The sequence below is a fragment of the Cyrtonyx montezumae genome, unplaced genomic scaffold, assembly GCF_038088225.1.
Source record: "Cyrtonyx montezumae isolate F1298 unplaced genomic scaffold, pur_monq_1.0 scaffold_21, whole genome shotgun sequence".
NCBI lineage: Eukaryota > Metazoa > Chordata > Aves > Galliformes > Odontophoridae > Cyrtonyx > Cyrtonyx montezumae.
The window spans coordinates 1,278,326-1,300,586 of NW_027071948.1; the positions used below are offsets into that span (position 1 = coordinate 1,278,326).

The 22,261-nt window shown below is 42.9% G+C and overlaps 1 protein-coding gene across 1 annotated transcript; it reads left to right on the forward strand.

Annotated features, from left to right (window-relative positions):
- The first annotated feature begins 2,428 nt into the window (after positions 1 to 2,428).
- Positions 2,429 to 15,110, forward strand: TTC34 (tetratricopeptide repeat domain 34). The gene is made up of 8 exons (XM_065737910.1): positions 2,429 to 2,763; positions 3,175 to 3,960; positions 5,006 to 5,231; positions 6,210 to 6,402; positions 7,783 to 7,949; positions 9,879 to 10,149; positions 10,409 to 10,623; positions 14,589 to 15,110. The coding sequence occupies exons 1-8, from the start codon at positions 2,429 to 2,431 to the stop codon at positions 15,108 to 15,110; spliced, it is 2,715 nt and encodes a 904-aa protein (XP_065593982.1).
- Positions 15,111 to 22,261: the final 7,151 nt, after the last annotated feature.

Here is a 22,261-nt window from a genome sequence, read left to right on the forward strand (position 1 = left end):
TGTTACTGCTTTAATCTCTAGGATACACACAAAAGGAGTGTTTCTTTCACTAATGGAGTGACAACTCTTTTCTTATAACCTTGTTCAAGTGCAGCTTAATCCTGCTCTTCATCAGGGAGCCCTGCAGCCCTCTGCAGTGTCGTTCTTGTTGGGGGAAACATGAAAATAGCCCAGTGCAGAAGGATATCAGGCTGGCTTTCTGAGTGCATAAAGGTATGCAGGCACAGAAAGCTTCACAATGCTTGTGGTATTAAAACATATTTATTTACACACTGCAAAGTCAAGTGAAGATTTAAGACTGTCACTTCTTCACGGCCTTACTGAGAAGCCTGAGTAAAGCACTGCATTTTACAAAATCCATTGAGGCCCAGAGTAAGTAAGGACCGTAAAGACTAAAACCTCTTCTGCAACCCACACCACTTTACTCTCATGTTTGTAAAAGTTCTTTACAACCACTGATTTAATCCCATAGTTTTCCCAGGATGTGTTATATTTCTGTGATTATCCAGGACTCCAAAAGGTTTGACCTAGTGGCAGACTATATAGCACCAAAAGCAATCTACAGCAGACTGACTGAGAACTTGAACATCCTGAAAGGGAAGGTTTGGGGTACATTTTCTACCAGACAATGTTAGGAAGCACATCTGTCAATAACAAAGTTTAGAACAGCAGATTCCCAACAGAGACCTCTAAGACAAAGGAACAGCAGCAGCTGCTGTCATGGGGATACAATGCCAGGAGTGCAGATTTCCTCCACGAGAGAATATCCTAACTTTGTTTGACAACAGTTACCAGCAGACTAATGCTCCTGGCAGACTGTGGGTGTGGAACTAAATATGTATGGGGATGAAATTTCATCGGGTGGCTTAACGGCTTAGTACATCAGCAGAGGGCTTCTTGACTTCAGTGCTGTGGGCATTCAGTTGCCCAGCCTGTATAATTTAGTACAAGTCATCTTCACTCCCTACCCGATGCTTCTTTGCACCAGGCTAAATGAGAGCAGAATTTGGTGCCTGCTCCCCAATCAACATACTAAGAGAGAAAAGAGTGCTATTCAAGAATGTTACTCAAGAAGAACAAACACATTTTTTCCCCTCTCGTTTAAGTTGTCAATGCTCCTCCCCATCACACTCCTCCTAACAGAGACCGTTCATTTTCTAAGCTGCATCTTGTGTATTTCTGGTTTCCCACCTGCAGTCCCAGCTGACTGATTTAAAAGCCCTCGGGGGAAGACCCATTACACGCACTGCGGGCACTGAGAACCCTTACAAGAAGATTTCTCAGCCAGCTCCCCTTGAAAAGAGTTCCTGCAATGTGTCAGCGCATCTCCTGCTTCACAAAGCCACTTGTGGTGCCGTTAATCCCTTCCCACTCAGCTCCCTTTAAAAATTAATTGCTAGTCAGAGACATCATGAGGAGCTATTGTATTGTACTTAATATTTAATGACTGCGTAGCAATCTTAATATTTAATGAATGTTTAGATAAACACATCCATGCTTTTTTTCCTTCTTCTCTGGCTTTTTTTTTTAACGACCCTAGAAACAGAGCTTGCCATATGTGCCCCACAGAGCATGCAGCACACTGCCTGCCCGTGAGCACACTGCTGCTGTGCCATCTGTACCCAGGGGTTTCAGGGCAGCCCCGACCCGCTCAGCTCGGTCCCCCCGCAGCTCCCAGCTCTGAGCCCCATCAGCTCCGCTCCTTTCAACCAGCTTTACTATTTCAGAACCGTTCCTTGTTATGCCCTCGAGTCTTTCTCGTGGCCCGATGTGACAGCAATGCTAAATGACATCGTGCTAGCTAATTAGGGTAATTAAAGTGAAAGTAATCAAATCAAAGAAACGCTCAAACTCTTAATAAAACGTCACAAAATCTCCATTAATCATAAAGGGATTTCCCCCCCCCCCCCCCACGTCAAAGATCGCGGCCGCTCCGTTCCCGCGCTGCCCGCTCCGTCCCGCCCCAATGCCGCCGCGTTGCGGTCTCCCGGCAACGCGCGCCCAGCCCGGCCCGCCCCGCCGCCCTAATCGCCTCGGACGCGCCGTGCCGCTCCGCCGGACGCTGCTGAAGGTACCTGAGGGGCTCGGAGGGTGGGGGAGACCCCCGGGGCCCCGCGAGGAGCCCTGCCCGGCTCTCGGCCTCATCCTTCCCGCTCGCTCGTGGCGCAGAATCTGGAGCAGCGGGTGCGGCTCTTGCTGCTCATCCACGTGTGGGTGCGGACTGTTCACCTCCGCTGCGTCGTTTCTTGTCGTGGCTTTGCTCCCCATTAAGACAGCACCCAGCTTGACACAGGCCTCTGTGTCTGTCAGTTGGGAAGCTGCGTGTCCTAAGCGCTGAGGAATCGTGCTCAGCAGCCCCTCCATTTTGTTTCACAGGCTGCTGTAGGTGCTCGTGTGAGGCTCCCTGGTGAAGATACGGGTGCTGACCATGTCGCCTCAGGGGCTCGCTGCGCTGCTGTGCAGAGAAGGGGACCATCACCTCGCCCAGCAGGAGCTGCCCACAGCCACAGCGTTCTACGTGGCCGCCTTCAGCTGCAGTGCCCCCACAGCCCTGCAGAAAGTGAACTCGTTGGAGAAAGGGCTGTGGGAGAAAGTCATAGCCACCTTGGAGATGTGGTGTAGGGGTAAGAGCCAGATTCCGGAGATCCAGAGCGAGAACGTAGCCATTGCGTCGCTCAGAGTGGAAATAGCTGCTGTCTTTCTCTCCACCCTAAGTCCTGACAGCGTGCTGTCCTCAATATATAACCTGGAGGCCCTGCTGAGGCGGGGACGCTCGGAGGAGGTGGTGAGCAAATGCAATGTTCTGCTCAAGGCTCACCCAAAGTATTCAGTAGAACTGCTGCTGCTGAGGGCGCTGGCGTGTGTGCTGTCGGGGACACAGATTAGGACAGGAGTTGCGGACTATATCCGAGTGTTTGTGAGGCATCAGGCTGAGGCAGTGGCCTACGTGTGTACTAGGCAAAAAGAACACCTGCCACAGATCATCCAGGCCTTCTCTAATTTTCTCTCAACGTGTCAGAAAGAGAGCCCAGATGGCAGTTCCTTGGACCACTGGCTGGGCAACTGCTATGCCTTCTTGTCTGCAGTGGCACCGCGTGATGTCTGGGTCTGCAGAGCGCAGGCAGCTTACCTCTTCAAGAAAAGCAAATTTGAGGAGTGTGTGGCAGTTTGTAGCAAGGCCCTTAAGGGTTTGTCAGCAGATAACAGTCTCAGAGATGAGAAAATGCTGGGTCTGCTCTTGGAACGGGCTGCTGCGTATTTCTTCTTGGGTGGTCGGATGCAGGAAATGATGCAGGATTTAGCAGAAGCCTTTGCAGCAACCCCTGTCCAGGCAATGAAGCACTTTGAAGAGCTTTTCTCACCACCTGACACCGAGAAGATAGAAGAACAGGCTAGAACTGTCCTGGAAGTGAAGTTTGCAGCATACAGGGAGGCTGTGCGTGCTCGGACAGAACTCAGAAGCAATCGTTGTACTGAACTGCTCCCTTCTGTAATCCAAACAGTCCTTTTCCTCCTGCATATCTCCCCGGGATCCAAACGTGAGCTCAGCGTCCGGCTGGCAGACTGCCATCTCCTGCATGGACACATCAGAGCTGCCTTGGAAATCTGTGACCAGCTCCTGGCAGCAGAGCAGAAAACTTACTACAATACTCTCCTAGCACTGCGAGGGTTCTGCGCCCTCCATACTCATGATCATCAGCAAGCCCTGCAGGACTTTCAGAAGGTCATTGAGCATGATTCCCCACATCCTAACAGCTGTATTAAAGCCTTGTGTGGCCGTGGGCTTATCCGGGTTTCTGGTGGCAGCCATTACTTGACAGCCCTGGATTATATCACAGCTTGCCAGTTAAAACTAGAGGAAACCATCTTCACCATCAAGGCCTATGTGCCGTGGAACCAGAGAGGACTGCTGCTGAAGGTTCTGCAGGAAGAGGGACAGAAGATGCTCCAGAAGAAGAGGTACCCAGGATGCAGTTCAGCCTGTGGACAGAAAAACAAACACAGCTGAGCTTGGGTAGCAGGGAGTGTATTTGCTTCAGATAACTGAGAATAGGATGTAGACCCTTTTTAAGTGTTCCTAAAACTTAATAGGTGCAGCTATATCAGCAATATGGCTTTTCTGCTGGTATGTTGTAATGTGGTAAGATCCATGAAGCCAATTCTGCTCCATCTTTTTATGAAAGTTAGTCTGGCCTCTGCTAGGAGTGACAGAGATTTCTCCTCTAAAGGACCTGGTGCACCCATAATCAAAGATTTCTTTGAGTGCTAGCTGGCTGCTTTCTGTCTCAGCTCTGAACTGGAGAATTCGGTGAGCCATCAAGAGCCAAGCCCCTAGAAATAGTCCTTCCAAGGCAGAACTGAGGTGCCACTCCTTAAAGTTTCAGAGATTAATTTTTAAAGTTTTTCCTTTTTTTTTTTTTTTTCCTAAAAACACCCCAGGAAAAGTCTTCGATTTTCTCAAAAAAAGAAAAAAGAAAGTTACACACTTCACAGCCAGGACACAGGGCTGTAACTGAAACACAGAAGAACGTGCTAACTCACTCAGAGTTGCACTTGGTAGACCAGGACATAAACACAAGCCCTCTTAGACACAGCTCACTGCTTCTGGATCCCATTAACACAGTTCTTTTGAGTCCATGCAAATTTTAGCACGTGGTTCTCCATTGGAAACACCTTTTTTTTTTTTCCCCTACTATCACTCTACATTTTCTTCTCCCATTGTGGTATCAGCTGCAACCACAGGTATGAATCACATGTTGTTAACCTTTCTTTAGATCCACAGCTGCTTAGGAACATGTTTTCATAAAGAAGGATAATGACTTTAGAATTAAATGGCAGAGATTTCTGTGGAGCTAGATTGGTAAAATGTGTCATCCCTTTGATTCTGGATTGTATCTTAGCTTCCAGATGAGATGGAGTTTTGTTACTGTCATCAGCGTTTTACCTGAAAGTTGTCTTTTTCCTTTCTTTCTTTTATTTCTTTCTTCTTTCCTTTTTCCTTCAGGGATGCCCTTGGTGTGTACCAGCTGGCTTCTCTCTTGATGGAACTGGATCCTTCTGATGAAGCATCACGGATCCTTTGTGCCGACGCTCTGTACCAGATGGGCTGGGTAGAAGAAGCTCACAAGATGCTCTCGCTAGCACTCTCCAGAAATCCACAAAGATCTCCCATCCTGGCACGACTCGCACTCCTGCAATTAAAGAAAGGTTTCATGTATGATGGCAATCAGGTAGGGAGCACCTGACTAGCAGAGAGAACGAGGAACTGCTCGGTGATGGTGTGGTGAATGGGGCTAACAACTTTTGCTTGAAACCATGGAAGGTTTCCACGTGTTGATTCCCCTGTCAAGGATTACTAAGTTGAATTACCAGGTCCCACCATCAGAGGGAACTATTGCATTTTTAAAAATCGCATGTAAACTTTCAGCCACAGTATCCTCGGGTTTTGTTGTCACAATTTCCTGTGGCAGAATACCCTAAACAAAATATAATTTGCTGCCTTTGAAAGAACTATCAATGAATGACATGACTTTACTAGAGGCAGTAAGTAGCCCTTGGAAGCTGGATTCCTGCCTGCAGCTTTCTGCTGCAACTTCCAGATGGAATGTGTCACCAAAGATGTTTCTGTTCCCCTTGCTTGACAGACTGTCTGGTGCATCAAGATAATTGTTCCTGTCTTTCTGGCTTCTCTGGCTCAGATTTCAGTGCTGAGTACCCGCTAAGCACACTTGCTTTCCTGCAGGAAACATCTTTTGATTCTGTTGGTTAAGAAATGTAGTAAAAACTGCTCGGTGATTTCACTCAAGTGAATGGAGGCAAAGATAGCACATGTCAGGCAGGATTCTTTTCCAGGAGCAGTCGTCCTGTATTTATAACAAGTTAAGGGCAGTCTAAAAGAGCTGATTCTGCTCAAAGTAAGCAAAGCAAGATTACTCTATCCACTGAAATGACTGCCACAGCTACAGAGGTGATAGGAAAAGAGAGACTTTTTTTTTTCCCAACGTGCTTTTACACAAGGGCCAGCTGAGGAGTTAGGCAGGAGAGACTCATGGTCTTTGGCTGGACCGTGGCTGGCACCCCACTAAAACATGAGAAGCACAGGGAAAGAACATGCTTATCTCACTAGACAGTAATATTTCCAGCTTTAGCAGTTCTCCATTTATCTTTCCATGCCAATCTCTCCTATCTTTTTCTCTCCCATTGTTAAGCTGCTAAAGAAAGTGATCAAAATTGGGGATACCTCCTGCCTCCTGCCCATCATGGACATTTTCAAAGATGAAGACAGGAAGCTGATGCAAACTCACTGCCGTTCCAGGGCACTGACCATCCTGAAGAACAAACGGGAAGATGCAGACATAAAAGAGGCCATTGCCTATCTTTCTATTGCCATCATTGCTTCAGGTAAGATTATAAAGATATGGATAGGAGATTTACCTCTATGGGAAATCAGGTCAGCGGGTGATTGATTTTCAGTGTGTGACTGCACGGTGGTAACTGAAGTGAGCCACAAAGCTGGTGATGTTGAGAGAAACCAGGGCTTTTGGATCCTGTTGTCTAAAAACACACTTTTCCTCAAAAATTGCAAGTAAGCAGTTTGAAAAGGCTACTGAGAAAGGTTCAGCTTTGGCTGTTTTCAGCTAATAGTTTTGAGGACGAAGGGTCGTGGTTTAGCCTTTGTTACATCAGCTAATACTCTACAAACCTTCCTACCAATGACATTTACTTGGGATTTCCCATTCCTCATAATGAACATCATGTAAATATAATCACTGAAGCAAATAACCTGCTTTCCAGTTCCAAGGTACTGATGATTGTGTGGTTCCAATGCAAAAGAGCAAATGCACCCACTTACATGGACCATTATCCCAGCTTTTCCTCAAGAGAGACATTAGGCTAACATGGAAATGCTTCTGGCACATTCCAAGCAAAGCCATATTTGTATGGAAATCTGCCTTTCACCCAGAGAAAATGTTATGACAATAGCACTGAGAAGAAGAGAGAGTGGTGTATGAAAATGGAAAAGAAAACTGTTAATTGCTTTGATATGGTTCCATTTCACAGCCCATACATTCCAGCTTATCAACCCCCCACCTGCTAGAACAGATGCTTGTTAAGAAATAGACATTGTCTTTCTGGGATCCAACTGATAGGGCTCCAGACTGATAATAACTTCTGGTACAAAAGTTTTGGAGCATATCAGGAGAGAGAAAAAGCCTCATTCCTGTAAAATAATTGCTAGGGCCTGTCTGCTGGCTCGTCTCTGCAGGCAGCTGTGCAAGATGCTGCATTTGCCCAGTGAAAAAATATTTATGGAGGCACTGATAATTTATCATCCAGAATTGGGATGACACAGTTATTGATTGCAACTCCAGGCAAATTGAGATCTTTATCAGAATTGCCTTGAGAGCAAGGGGTGTATGGATGGGGGAAGGATTTATGTTCTTCGTCCAGTATGAATGGACCATACTTTTCATTGTTGGCTATATATTTTATTTGGGCAGCATGTATTTTAAAGCAGAGAAAACTAATTTTATTATCACAAATTCCAGTGCATATTAAGTGTGGCAGTCAATTAGACAGTCTCATCTGGATTGCTGTCTTAGCCAAAACAACGTGTACCTTCCACAATATGTACATCTACCACATCACTTTCACTTAGCCAGTTTGCAGCCCGTTAGTGAGGCTTAGTCATCGGCACACAGTGGGATTTTATTACACCCTATTTTAGGTCAGTAGGCTTGAGATCTTTCAAGTAAGTGTGACTGCATTTCTCTCTTCCAGGTGGCTATGCTGAAGATTGCCTCCTCATCAGGGCTCAGTGTTACGGACACCTCGGTCAGAAGAAAACTGCTATTTTTGATTTTAATGCTGTCTTAAAGGAGGACCCTGGCAACGTGCATGCTCTCAGTGGGCGAGGATTAATTTACCTTGCTTTGAAGCAGCAGAAGGTATCACTATTAATTTGCTGGTGAATTTTCTGGTTGTGTAAAACTAATGTAAGATACCCAGGCTTTGCCATGGACTCACTGAAAGCAAGTGTTTCTCAAAGAATTTGCTCAGTAATGGCTCTGGGTTGGGCTGTTTGTGTAAATAGACCATTTGACATCACTGAGTTGCTTTCCAAAATCTAGAGAGGGAGACTAAGCCCCAGTCATGCATCTTATTCACCATCACTACAATACGCTGATCTGCAATGCTGCAAACTCTCCCCTGTATTTGAGCTCACACTTTTGTGTCACAGTGTTGTGTTAGATGGAAGGCAGCATCTCAAGCTGCTATGACTGCTTTGAACTACTCACTCCAAGTTTTAGGTTGGAAGCTGTTCTGTAAAGTGTGAGACAGTTTGTGACCAAGAAAGGTTTATCACAGACAAATGCAAACCAATGGGCAAAACTCATCTCTGTGTAAAATGGTCTAAAACAATACATTTACACTGCTCAGTGCTGGAACAGCAGCACGAGCTTCAAGCAGAGTCTGAGGCAGTCTTGTTACTGTGTAAAACGATGAATTTTCATTGCTGCTTTGAAATGTCTGACTGCACGAACAGCTGCTGTCTGGACTTCAGCACAATAATCAATCTTCATTCCCCAACCACAACTAGATGTAAGGTCTGAAGGGTACAGAGATGCCAGATCTGATTCTCATTGCTGCACTGGAACAATTAACTTCTGTTCTTAGAACTTTTGCAACCTGTACTATTTCTGAATGTGTATTCACCTAAGGACAGAGGGGTGTGTGTATGGGGACTGCTGAATCACGGCCTGAACCACTGATTGATCACCTGGGATGAGCACCAAGTCAGCCATGGGGCCACAGGTGGAGGTGATATACCTGTGTGAGTGGAAGGGGTGGAGCCTGGCTCCACCTCTCCCAAACCCCATTTAAGGGCTGACCACCACCAGGGAAGGATCTCTTCTTGGAGATCCCTCCCATGTGGAGTCCCCTGTGAGTCTTGATATCTTGAAGGTGGGCTGTTTTCTCTTTTGTATTATTTGTATCCCATCTATATAGAACTACTCAAAATATACTATCATCTATACTGTTTTGCTGTGAAGTACCATCCTTGGGAGTTATTTACCCCACAACGTGGAGGGAGAGAAATGTGTCCTCCCTTATCCAATCTCTGTTTTCACCTTTTTAGGGTATTTAAAAAGTCAATACTCTTTTTGAATTGTTGATAAAGTTTTGATAGATAATTTATCATTATTAATTGTCCATTAAGTATAATATAGTTATCTTAAGTCTTTTGTCCTGGTACAATGATAATACTGTTTGACTACCAGTTTGCTTTTTGAGGTAGCAGAAATTAATTTACAGTAGTCAACAGGGTTTACTGGTCATTTTGTGTGCTTAGATGTTGATTCAAAAAGGAAGGTGTTGGTTTCTGTGGTTTATAGACTGATTCTGACAGTTCTGATTAGATGCCATTTCAGTTTTGGGGAAGGAAAAAATAAAAAGACCGTAAGAATTACCCTTAATAGTTTTGTTCAGTCAATTTTAACTCTTCAGGAAATATTTTTCTAATGAATTGAGAGAGTTAGGATTAAATCCAGCCTAGGAGAAGAACAAACTCCTTACTCTGTATTCAGTTTCTTTCTCCTTTTCCTAGCTGTTGAGAGGAAGCTCCTGTTGAAGTCTGGATGACTGGAAGAATCTCTCCTGGCTGGAATTCTAATGCATGCCTTTGAATCAGTCATTCAAATCTTTGTGTTCTTACACCAGCTTTGCAAGTAGAAATGCCACAGTACAGGAATAAGAAAGAGTTTTCAAAGGTGTGCAGCTGACCTGTGGGACAGCTGAGACTGGAAGTATTAGGAAAATATTTATCAATATGTAGGTATCATTACCACTCCACTTTTGGTCTCATTTCTACATAGGAGGCAGTGCAAGATTTGATCCTGGCCCTGAAGGCAGAGGCAGGAATGGTAATCCCAGCAATCCTGTCTTTAAAGCATGAAGCCCAAGAGCTGATCTCTCAGTGGCTCCTTCAGCACGGCAGGACCATGCTGACTGAGCTTGTTGCTACCGGAAACTTTTCAAAGGAAGAAAGAACCCTCAGGGACCTTCTTGTGATTGCAGGAGCACTGATAAAAGTGTGCAGCAAAGCACAGTATCACACCTTCTATACGGATGTTTTGATTGCCAATGGTAAGTACCAATTCTTCTACACAGCTAATCATAATAAGTGAACGAATTAGTAAATTCATAAAAAGCGAAAGTTATGTAGCAACAGAAGACAGTGTCATATAGTTGTTTTCAAGAGAAGCTTGCAAAACATTTGGGGGGGATGAGCAGTAATTAATGCTCTTGGGTGTGAACTGTGGACTGTCCGCTCTAGTAAGTTTTACTGATGTCTCTTTCTCCACATGGAGTGGGTTACATAGCTTGTACTGGTGTTCACCAACAGGAAGGTATGAAGAGGCCCTTGTTCACCTTCAGAAGGCATTTGGTCACTCCCTCACTGATGAGCTTGCTAGTGCAAGACTGGCTGTGTTGCAGCTGAAGAAGAGGAACGTGCCAGTGGCAGCTCACTCATTCAGCATCCTAGCTAAGAAAGATGAAAGGGAGCTGGAGTTTCTCCTGAACTTTGTAGATGCTAAGCAACAGCAGCATCTCTCTCAGGTACAATCCTTTTTTGATGCCACATCTGTAGATTCGGGGGAAAATAAATGGGAAGTAAAATCAGGCTGCAGAAATGTTCCTCGTGTTGTCTTGAACATAAGTATGTAGAAAGACCATTAATCAGGAAAATGAGAAATAAAGTGGGTTCTTCCTCCATCCTTCACTCCAGGCAATCTGAGATTAGAAAGTTTGGATTCAACTTCGTTCTCTGCTTCAGACTCTAATAATTCATCACTACCACTTCGTACTGTGAGGGGGAATTTATTGTTGGTCTCTCTAGCATGCAACCTGTTTATTCCCACTGTTAAAATGCAGGAGATGTAAGGAGGAGCTGGAGATTTAACAAGATCACTGTTAATATTATACTCTGAGTGAGTTATATGGTGCTCAGAAATGACTTCTGGGAGAAGGGAGTTCATGTTTTGTTCATTTTCTTTCTAAAATGAAACTAAAGGTTCTGATTCAATCTCATATAATGCTTCAAACCTTTTTATTCTTTTATGTAATCTTTAGAATCTTAAATATACTCACATTTCTGTAAAGTGACTAGTCTTTCAGGTTGGAGAGATTTGCTATTGGTTTTCTTAGCTACAACTGTTTAACATAACAATAACAAATTGTTCTAGTCCCCCTGAGTATGTATTTTTCACTGTTTTTTGAGTTTCTCTCCCAAATTGCATTCAGCTCTGAGAAAGTGACTCCAATAACAAGACAGGACAAGGTCAGATTGATGGTGAGGAGCTTTAACATTCACTCATGCATCTGCAATTCTGATTACCCAGAAACTCTGTGTTCTGAGAATCAGTTTGTTTCCTTTTATTCAATTTGTAGATTGAGTGTGCCCTGGTGAGAAGCTATATTGTTATGTTTTCTCCCAGGTTATAAAACAAACAACATGCTGATATACTAAATGCATCTAGAGAGGAGTGCTTTGTATGTATTTTAGCAAAACAGCAGGAGGATATAAGTAAACAAGTATTAATTTACCAGTCCCTAGATATACTCCATTATGGAAAAAAGAGCCCCTCTCTCTTGAATAATGTAGAAAGTTCAGTCTTCTGGGGAAGAGTTTGGAGACTTCAGAGACAATTTACAATCTTTCACTACATAAAGTTGATGAAGGTACAATCAGGAATGTGTCTATGAAGGCCCTAAGGAGGAATCTATAAATGAAGATAAGTTTTGCATCTAAATTTCCCTTGCTGCCACATCACTCCTTCTGTATAGAGGTCTCACAGCCGAGTCCATCCATGCTGCCTTCTGAGACAGCACAGGAGGGATCATCATGCTATCAATCTGAAAAAATGAATTTTTGTAGTCTGAACTGATGGCACAGGTTAGTGAATCCTTTAAAAGGGGGAGAGGCACTTTATTTCTGCCTCTTTCTTTCAGCTGTGGAACAAAGGCTGGAACAAAACCCCTTACTGGTGCTTATTTATCATGAAAGATTTCTCTGCCACTTTAGAGAATGGAGGTGGCTGGATTGATTTCAAGACTGGAACTCAACTACCTGTGGTGGAAGTCAAATAAGATATATAAATATATATATTTAATGTATAATCTCAGACTTCTTGTGCAAATCAAGTAAACGTTTGGACTGAAGGAACCCGGGGTCTTTCTCTGTTCTATAATCTGCGAAGATTAACTGAGAATGATTACTGTTATTGCTGATCAACCCAGTAATGGTTGGGGTTTTCTTATATGTATTTCACAAGTGGATAAATATGTACTTTGCTTGGGAAGGATCTGGTTACTTTGCCTGCATGGTATCTCAAAGGATCTTTCCGACAGTACTTTCTTCTGCCCACGGTGTTATTTCAGTTTGTGCTTGAAAGGAAGGTCTTGGAAAAGCAAGAAATGTTTGTAGAGAGAATTTGTGTAAAGAAAACAATGTTGGTCTCCCTGTGCAATGGCTCCTAACTACACTGCAGGGGGAGGGTGTTCTTTCTGATACCTCCACTTCACCAATGAGGAGATTGAGATTGGGTAACCCCCTGAACTCCACTTCAGTGTCCCAGAGTGTGTCTCTAGCAGAGCAGTGTTTGGGGATTAAAGGTATTCCAGAAATAAATCATCATTATCCTGGAGACAGGTCTGGAAAGCTAGAAATAACTCTACATGAGCTGCACAGGAAAAGGTGGAGCAAGGAAAGCTTCTTGATGTGCTCTTTTTTTTTTTTTCATGAAAAACAAAGTAATAACATTCTTCCATTATTTATAGTGCAAGGGATCTCATGCTAAGGAATCTGTAAACAACTGGGAAAGCCACATGGGAATAGGAATCTGAAAGGTTTGTTGAACTGCAAAAGGTCAGAGGAAGGGAGTTTCTTGCTGCTAGTGCAGCTTCAGCCCTTTGGTTTCCTATGTCAGAAGTTACATGTATGGCTGATTTCCAGCTCCTTGCCCAGGGATGTCCAGAACTCACTCCTACAGAAGTGATCTCAAAACCTGTAAGGTCTGCCCACAGCACGTGGTATTGAGGAACTGTGCAGAGCTCTTTGGAATAATGTGATCCAGAACTTCAGAGTTTCTAGGAAAAAAAGCATTGTCTTGTTACAGAACATGCAGATGCAATTCCCACTCAGTCCTTGTTCAAATCCCAGCCCTAACGAAACTCTTGTGTTGACTAGCTGACTTAAAAACACCTGAAAAGACAAAGTAAATTTGCTGCTTTTTAGATGTGTATGCATAGACAGTCTGTCTTAAAATTTATGGCCAGAACTGTTAAAACCAATGATTTACACTAACTGAAGAGAAGACCTACCTCTGTTTCTACATGTGAAAGCTGAGAGGCTCTAATAAATAGAAATTTGTAAAGGATTTTATATCATTTTGTAGCAAAACAGAGTTCTTCCTAAACTGCTAGGAATGGTTGAATGATCTCCTGTCAGTGGTCTCAGATGTGGCTCTCAGATTTGATCTGCAGTACTGATCTATTTCAGCCAGAACTTGGTTTCCTGACTTGCATTATACAGCACTGCAGCCATACACAGACAAGGCATGCAGACTGGAAGGACTGCCATGTGTCATGTGTGGCTTTTAGGCTGTCTCAAGCATAGATGCTGAGACAGTGGCTGAGCTAACTGAATTTCCAGTAGCCACAAGCATCCCGAACGTGTGACATCCCATGGAATGGGGCTGATGCAGACATTTCTCCTGTGCCTTGTGTCTCAGCTTGTTTGGCTCAGCCTTCTATAAGGCCTAAGCTGCTGGTGGCAGTCTTGTTTATGACTTAAATACTCACTCTGCTGCAGCATGTTAAAAGCTTTGTTTATTACCAATAAAGAGAGATAATGAGACATCCATTTGAGGCAAATAGGTCTAATGGAGTTTTCTTTATTGACCTTTATAAGACTAAAAATAATGTGGCTCTCAGCCTTCTCTATTTTCATGTTGTTTTTCCCTTCAGATAAGGGCGGATAGTTCACTAATGGTGATCAGCAAAGCCACCAGTTGATTTGTTCCCTGTAGCTTTGGGACACTTATCAGAAGAGACCAATGCTCACTATTAGTGCATGCAAGTGTTTGTGGGGCTAACACTGTTGACCAGAACACCACACCACTTCCCTGCAGACACCTGTAAGGGAAGATGGTGGAAGTATGCCTTCACGGAGACAAAGCTGTCTGGTTTTAGTTTGTTCCAGTCTGTTTCCAGTTCACATATCATGTTTTAAGGATGTAAACAACTTCAGAAGAAATGTTCTGAGCAAGTTTTAGCAGACCATGCAGAAACAAAGGGATCGGTTCAGTAACCCTTGAGATAACAGCAAGTGCCCATTGATTCAGGGCTTTTGTCTGCACTCAGAGAAAACATGCCAATTATACATTCCCCAACTAGATGCAATTTCAACCACTGAAAATGTTGAAAAACATTTCTTATGTTACTGTATGTGTCTGCAGCCAGGCTGGACTAGTTAATTTACTATCCCACTGCCCTTCTACTACTAACTAACTTTATGTCCATAGGTAGCAGCCCAAGAAGGAAATGTCCTGATTAAAGGACATCACTATAAGAAGGCTCTTGGTTACTTTACCTTGGCTATCTTGACAAGCAAAGATAACCCAAGATACCTCCGACAGAGGGCTGCTTGCTTTATGCACCTGGAAAAATATGACAAAGCTTTAAAAGATATGGAGAAAGTGATTGAGAAGCATGGCTGCAACAGCCTGAGAACACGAGTTCAGGACCACTGCTCAAAGGGATGCCTGCTGTTGTCAGTGGCAGAGGAAGAAGCAGCAGTCAAACAGTATATCGAAGCACTGCAATTGGATGAACCCACGGCATTGTGCAGCATCACGAATGGCTCTGGTAGTGAAAATTTAGTGAAAACTTTTCATAAGATTGCAAAAAGCAATTTTGAAATGCAGCATTATGAAGAGGCCTGGAAAATCACAGATTATGGCCTTAAAATTGACCGAAATAATCCTGAACTGAAGAAGCTGAAAACTAGACTCAAACGAGAGGCATCAGGCTGCAGCATACATTAATGTATCTGCCTGGGGATTTTCCAGTGACTGATTGTTTTCTTGTTTGTTTGTGAGGCTGCAAGAATAAGGGAAGGACAAGATGCTCATGATAAATGTGCAGTGGAACATGGCACTGAATGTGGCATGGCAAGAATAGAAGTAAATTATCTCAGAGCGTAACAAAACTGACCAAGAGAGCTAATAAGAACAAGGCAAATGGCATTCAATATTCTTCACAATTACTGGGGAAGAAAGTGAGCTCCACTTCATGAGGAATATCTAGCTAAACTGAATAATTAATTCTCTTAACACGTTGGTTCCAGCCACAGTGGAGGCAAACAACCAAATAGCTTGCAGTTTATGAAATAACAACGTATCTCCTTGCTATTTATTTGATTAGCTTTAATGCACACTGTTCAGCTAAATGGCTTTATGCTGTGGGCCAAAAAGGTCATTTGAAAGTAACATCTGTAATGTGTTTTTAAGTTTGTGAAGCATCTTGTGTTACACCACTCAAGTACCCCACTCCTGAATGGGAGGAAGTGCCATTTTCTAAAGGAACTGCAATAATCAGCAGCGGTGTAAGGGAGTGGGGTGGTACAAACACAGAGCAGTGCTCTCTGTCCCAGGCAACACAGAGGAAATGAAGGATGAGATCCAACAGAGACAAAACATCCAACCTAGTGACTAAGACTGTTTTCTGGGAAACAGTAGCAGCAATATTACAGGTAAGAATGGGTTTCTTTCTCTTTCATAGTCAAGAGAATTTACTCTAATTCTAATCCTGGTGACACTGATGAGCTCTTCTTACTCCTAACTGGCATCAAAATGCTAAAGGAAAGTTTCTAAGCTGCGAATCAAAAAGAGAAGACAACAATAGAGCAGTGGATTAACAGCCTCTGTGCTGAGAGAAGCAGTTCTAACTTTCTGAATTGTAGTATGTAATTCACAGTGAACTGAAATATTCTTAAAAATCCACGTCTTTATGTATGAGTAGGATACTTAGTTTTCTTCCCTTTCCTCTTACACCTGAAACCTTTTGTGCCTCTTTTGTTAAGGAAAACAAAACTGGGGAACAGCCTTCCTCAGATCACCTGGTAGTCATGGAGAGAACAGAGAAGATGATGTAGTTCTCCTGCTTCCCAGAGTAATATCACATCCACTGGCCCAGGTTAGGAAGTTTGGGGCTTTTTGGCATGCTTTATTTTGTGAAGTGGTATGCTCTGTTTTGCCACTTAGAATGGACTGCATTCAATGCACCTGTAGCATTTTTTCTTTAAAGACAGGGGCCAAGCTCATGCCCGAGAGATTGCTGGAGAGTTAAATGGAGGAAAAAACTGTTTTCAGCCTGAATAGCCTAAAACTGCTATTTCTTCAAGCACCAGGAAGGCATATCACTTCTTATCAGTTAGTCATGGTCTAGATTAATGGCTGCTTCTCTCCACAGATCCAAACTGTTCTCATCAGCATTTTTATTTGTTTCTTTTATCTTCTTTGTCCTCTTTTTGTGCACATTAAACTACTGTGATCAAAGTCCTTATCTCTGTCTGTGGCTGAGCTTCTGATTTGTTCTTTATTTCTCCATTGTGGGCTTGCTCTTCCAACTAATTTCTTGGAATATCAAATAGATCTTTCTGATTAGTCACAGTGAGAGGGGTTTGATTAGCAGTGTCATTGCATTATGCATGCCTAGCACAATTTCACACTCAACACAACCCATTCTGACACTCATTTCCTGGACTCCTGGGGAGCAGGCAGGATTAAAGGTGACCTATTTCTTTCAGCTGCTGCCCAGCCCTTGCACCTAATGGCCAAAAGTGTGCCCATGCCCACCTATTCACATACATCCACCACTCCATTGTTACGCTTTGCCTGAAGACATTAGCTCTCAGAAAAAATAGCACATTACAGTTCAAGGGAAGGAGTCCTTCCTTCCAGAGTGCCCAGTATTTTATATCATCCCGCCACCATTGCTGGCTTTTGATGTAACTCTGAGGCTAATTGTGATTCTTCACTCAGTGCTATGAGTCCATGAAGCCCACCTGAGATGTCTTAATAGCATCACTGTTCTTGAGTCTGGCTCTAGCCAGACTGCTGCTCTGTTACACAAGCTGTCACATCTGTCATCAGAGGCAATGCTCTCACTAGGGAGCTAGGTTTGGCTGCCTTCCTTATAGCCCTGTCTCTCCTGCCAGCAACAGCTATGCACCAGAAATCTGTCAATATTTATCAACAAACATCTCCCTCCATTCCAGGCTAGCAAGTCTCATTTTTATCTGTTGCCTTTACTCATATCAGGGCCTGGGACCATTCATCTGAGTCACAACTATTTCACTACAAACATGCCATTTTAACAGGATATTGTTTCCACCTCCAGGCTGAAGACTCTGGACAGAAGGTATCCAGTGATGGCTTCTAAATGTTTTTTTAAAGTTAAGCTGCCATTTATCAAGATTACAGAAGTGTTTCCAACTGCTTTGAGATTTGTCACTCACTGTGTGTGTGCAGCCGATGGCTGAAGTTGGTTAGAAAAGAAATTCCATTGTAACGTCTGTTTCTTGCTTCAGGACATCATTCCAGTATCTGGTGGACCTGGAAATGAAAGCTCTGACAGCCAGTCCTGGCTTTATAAAGTACTCAACATTTTTAATAGGAATATAAAAGAAATATCAGATGAGAGAATATTTGCCATATTTGCCACACAGTGGTGCAAGTAAAGTTTCCTGACTCAGTGTGCTGCAGTCCAGCAGGGAAAGAACAGTTTAGAAATAATGGAAGATTGGTTGCTATTAAATATTCAAACGAAAACTTTTCTCAGAGCTCAGGCAGAGCTAAGCAGAACGTTTCTGATTTTAAGATAGTTTTTTTCTTTGAACTCATGCTATACTCATTATTTTTTCAATTTCAGTCACTTATGTGCTCCCAGGTACTAGGAGAATCTAAAGCCATCAGTGACTGATCACATGTGTCTTTGAAGCTGACACATTGCCTGGAAAGTCATCTTCCTGACTCTGTGTTATCCACTGAGCTTCCCAGACTTACATGGTGGTGGAAATGTGGCTCTGGCTCCCAGCCACACAAACCCAGTAACTTTAATGAGTTCCTGTGTTTATAAGTAAGGACAGTCCACTTGACTTGCAGAGGCAGATGTTTCACCTTAATGACAGCTAATCTAAAAGCCATTCTTTTTACTATCATTTCTCTGTGGAAGATTAACTGTGTTATCGTTGTACTGCTTTTGCTTCGAGCAATTTCTAATTTGCCAAGCTCTGAGGACTTACTGTCATCATTAATTTAATGGCTTACATGAAATTATCCCTGGCATTGTAACGCTGCCTGCCTTTGGAGTCTTGGCTATTTCAGTCTTATGTCAGCTCAGCTAGTGTATGTCAGAACCTGTTGTCTCCATCAGCCATTACTCGGTGACACCTTAAGGAAGGTGACTCATTACTCAGAAGGCACAGTGCTCGGGGCTGTGGGGTTCAAGATGCTCCTCCTTTCTCCTGTACCCATTGTGGCTTCCAGCCACAAGTGCTTCATATGCATTTATTCTGTAGGATGCAAAGGAATGCTGCAGAGCTGTACCCATCTGTGAGGGAGATCACTCCATGAACAGGACCGGTGGTTTTATGTGGTCAGTGAAGTGCCTGGAGGGTAGAAGGCAAATGCAGGATGGCATCACTGTCTGTAGCATTCAGCAGTTGAGAAGGGGGGAGGAGAGGCAGAGGGCCACTGGAGTACTAGCTCTGCATGCAATGCAAGGCCAAGTTTAACTTGCCAAAGTAGCAGTGGGTTTGGGTGTCTCACCACTTAACCCAATCAGTTTTGTATTTGTATGTTCCCTGCACGATTCCAAAAAAAATCAAGAGTTAGAGAGAATAAACTGGCATAAGGATTTCCCCACAGATTGGAAAGGAAATTAGGAACAGTATCTGATAGTAAGTTTACATGTCCTACTCCTGAACTGCCTCACAGCAAATGAGACAATTTAGCAGTAAAGCCAGAGGGGGAGAGTAGGAGTGAGCAGGAAGCAGGAGGATGATAAGGGCTCCATTCCATTCCTGTTCTGCATTTTGTTTTGCCCCACAGTTGTTCTTCCATGTCCCAGTCAGCACTGTGTAGGTCTGATCCAACCCAGCGAACGTACTGGGTGAGTGCCACATGGCACAGTGTGCAGGGCCCTGAATCACAAGGGAGCCACATCTTTAGCTCCAGATCAGTAGTGGATGAAATGAGAAACAGACTGATCGTTATCTTCCTGCTTAAAATGACCGTTTTATGGAGCATCCTGATTGCTCAGAAACCTCAGATGTCATATCACAAGGCATCCAAACCCTGGTAACACACTCAGTACATTCTCTAAAAATCACGTTAAAATATTACAACATGGGGAACATCTGTGCTGACAGTGGAGTTCTTTCAACACAGTGTGAACAACAGAAACATCTATATTTCACCATTTGCTTTTTTTTGCAACCTGAACAACAATATTTTTGCAGTGCCACTTCTTTTCTTCTCATGCATCCTGGGCAGTAGAACCTACTTACTGAAGAAAACAGGTAATTAGCCATCTACATGAATTACCCTGTGTCTACATCATTAATGTGCTTGGATGTTTTAATTGATTGCATTCTCAACTGTTTTGGATAGCTAAAATGCCAGCTAATGTGATCCAATTAAGCCTCCTAATAAACCTGACTGATGAACTGCAATATAATCACACATTAAGTAGAGATGTAGAAGGAAATGCCATAGAACTGACAGTTTAGAATAGACTGTGTCATTTTGGAAAGACTCAAACCACTTCCCAGCAAGGAAACTTCTACTGGACTCTAAGTTGTAATGGGCTATATCCAAGACCTGATTCCACACACCTTTTCAGCATATTTTTGTTTCTTGCTGACTCAGGTTCCCCCAGGAGCTTCCCCTCTAACTTTGTTCCCCTTCCTTAACATTCTGCTAAAAATCTGTTACCATTTCTGTAGACATTTCCAAGACCTTTTGAGCTGTCAGGGGTATCAACTTGTTCAACTACAGATATCTAAAAACATTATCCACAAATATGTGAAGTGATAAGGCTCACACAGATAAGATTAGAAGCTTCCGTTCTTCATTTATTTTAAGCTAAGTTAAGCTAAATCATAATTTTAACACAAATTTGCCTTTTAGTACTGTGTTATCAGTCACTTGAGTACCACTTGTATCGCTAAGATTTCTTAAGTTGATTGTGTTGCCATTATTTTTACTGTATTACATGCAAACATGTTAGATTTTACCAGTGAAGGCTCTGACCTTCCAGACACTGAACCATCCACATTTGCAGAGATCCCCACACCAGAAATATGATGCATGCCTCCATCAGTGCCCTGAAGGCAACTCACCTAAAGATGGCACAGCATCTTTGTGACAGCTCTGGAGGTCTCACTCTAGGCTCAAACAGATTATAGTTTTAATGAACTAATTTGTGTGAAACTCTTTAAAGCTTGCTCTTTTGCAAGATGCCAGACAAGACATAATGGCTCCTCTGGCATCAACATCTATTAATCTGATCTTGGCTTTGATTCTTTATGTGACTGTTTCATCTGTGGAATGGGGATAATATTTTAATTTCAGATATTTGTCTGTATCTCTTAATTCTGGATACACAATGCTTTAAAGATGACATGCTATTGCAGAAGAGCAGTGGATTCTCAGCAAACCCATTAACCTGTCAGTGATGCCAGCCGAGGTCAGCCCTGTGTTCTCTCAGATGCTGCACACCTCCTTGCCTATTTGCACAGCAAAGGGAAGAGGGGGAGATGTAAGGAACAGTACTTGGCAAGACCACTCCTCAGGAGAAGCCCTGTTGGGATATCAGTGCTGGTAATGAGAATTAGCATTTGTTTCTGACTGCCAGAAAATGTGAACATCTAATTCTGTTGCAGAAAGCACACAAACCACCTCTGGAGCTGAAAAATATTCTCAACACCACGGAGGTAAGAAACTTCTCATTTTTACCAGCCTCTCTGTGCAGAGAGCATGCATTTAGAAACTCACTGCAGAAACTGTTGTCTTTTATACGTACTAGTGCCAATGTCTGATAATGGTTCAATGAGTTCAAAATGTCACTGTCTTTAGAGAGAGAATGAGGAAGAGTTTTGAAAAAGAATCTAAACTTTGAGGTTTCACTGATTCTGATCTGTTTTGGATGTTCATCTGCTGGAAGGTTATTTACATGACACACACCTGGTTATCCAACCAGCTATGAGAAATATACGTGTATCTTGGTATCTGTGTAACCCAAACATTGAAACCCAAATCACAACAGAAATTAGCTACAATTACAGACTTGTGGTTCTTTGTTATCCTTAAGGCAAACACAAAAGTAACAAGAGAGTGATCAAGCAGTTTCTTGGAAGAGTTTTCCAGTACTGTCCTAGCCATGCCCCACAAACATCGGGGGAAAACTCCAAACTAAGGAAGAATGGAAAATATTTCACATGCAAGTGACTTCAAGTCTGCTGTTGCCCTTTCACCTGGATATGGGGATAACTACAACTGCTAGATCATACAAGGTGAATAAAAATGATTGAAAGGAAAATAAATTAAGATTTCATGCCTTAAATACCATCCACTCTTAGCTGTTCAATCTCTTCTGATTGGATATCTGAGATGGATATCTGTCAGCAGCAGAATCCAAAGCAACAGAATCAGAAAGTGAAATGCAAAGCTGCAGTGTAAGGTGGCATTCGCATGTCCTTTGCATATTAACACATTCTTCATTATGTCCCACTAGAAATAAGGTAGCACCAGTCCTGAAACTTGTGGAAGTTAAATAGAACACAGTATCCTCTATTGCTTTCTTTTCTTCTATTGAAGAGGCTCAGAAAGAAATAAAAGGAAAAAATAAAGGCCACAGGGGAAACATAGAACAAAACCAAATTAAATTCTTGGGACCAGTACTTGCCTTTGTTGTTTTCTCATCTATGAGATCAAGTTGCTTTTGTTGTTTCTGTGAGAGACAAGGAAAACACCTTTCTACAGAGAAATGACTGTTTAATCACTATGGAAGAAAACTGTCCATCCAACATATGACGATTTTCATTGCTTGGATTATTCTTTTTGACAGCAAGTCTCTGCTTGTGTAGAGTTTTCCAGCTGATCAGGTCTTATTTCTAAAGCCAGAGTCAAAA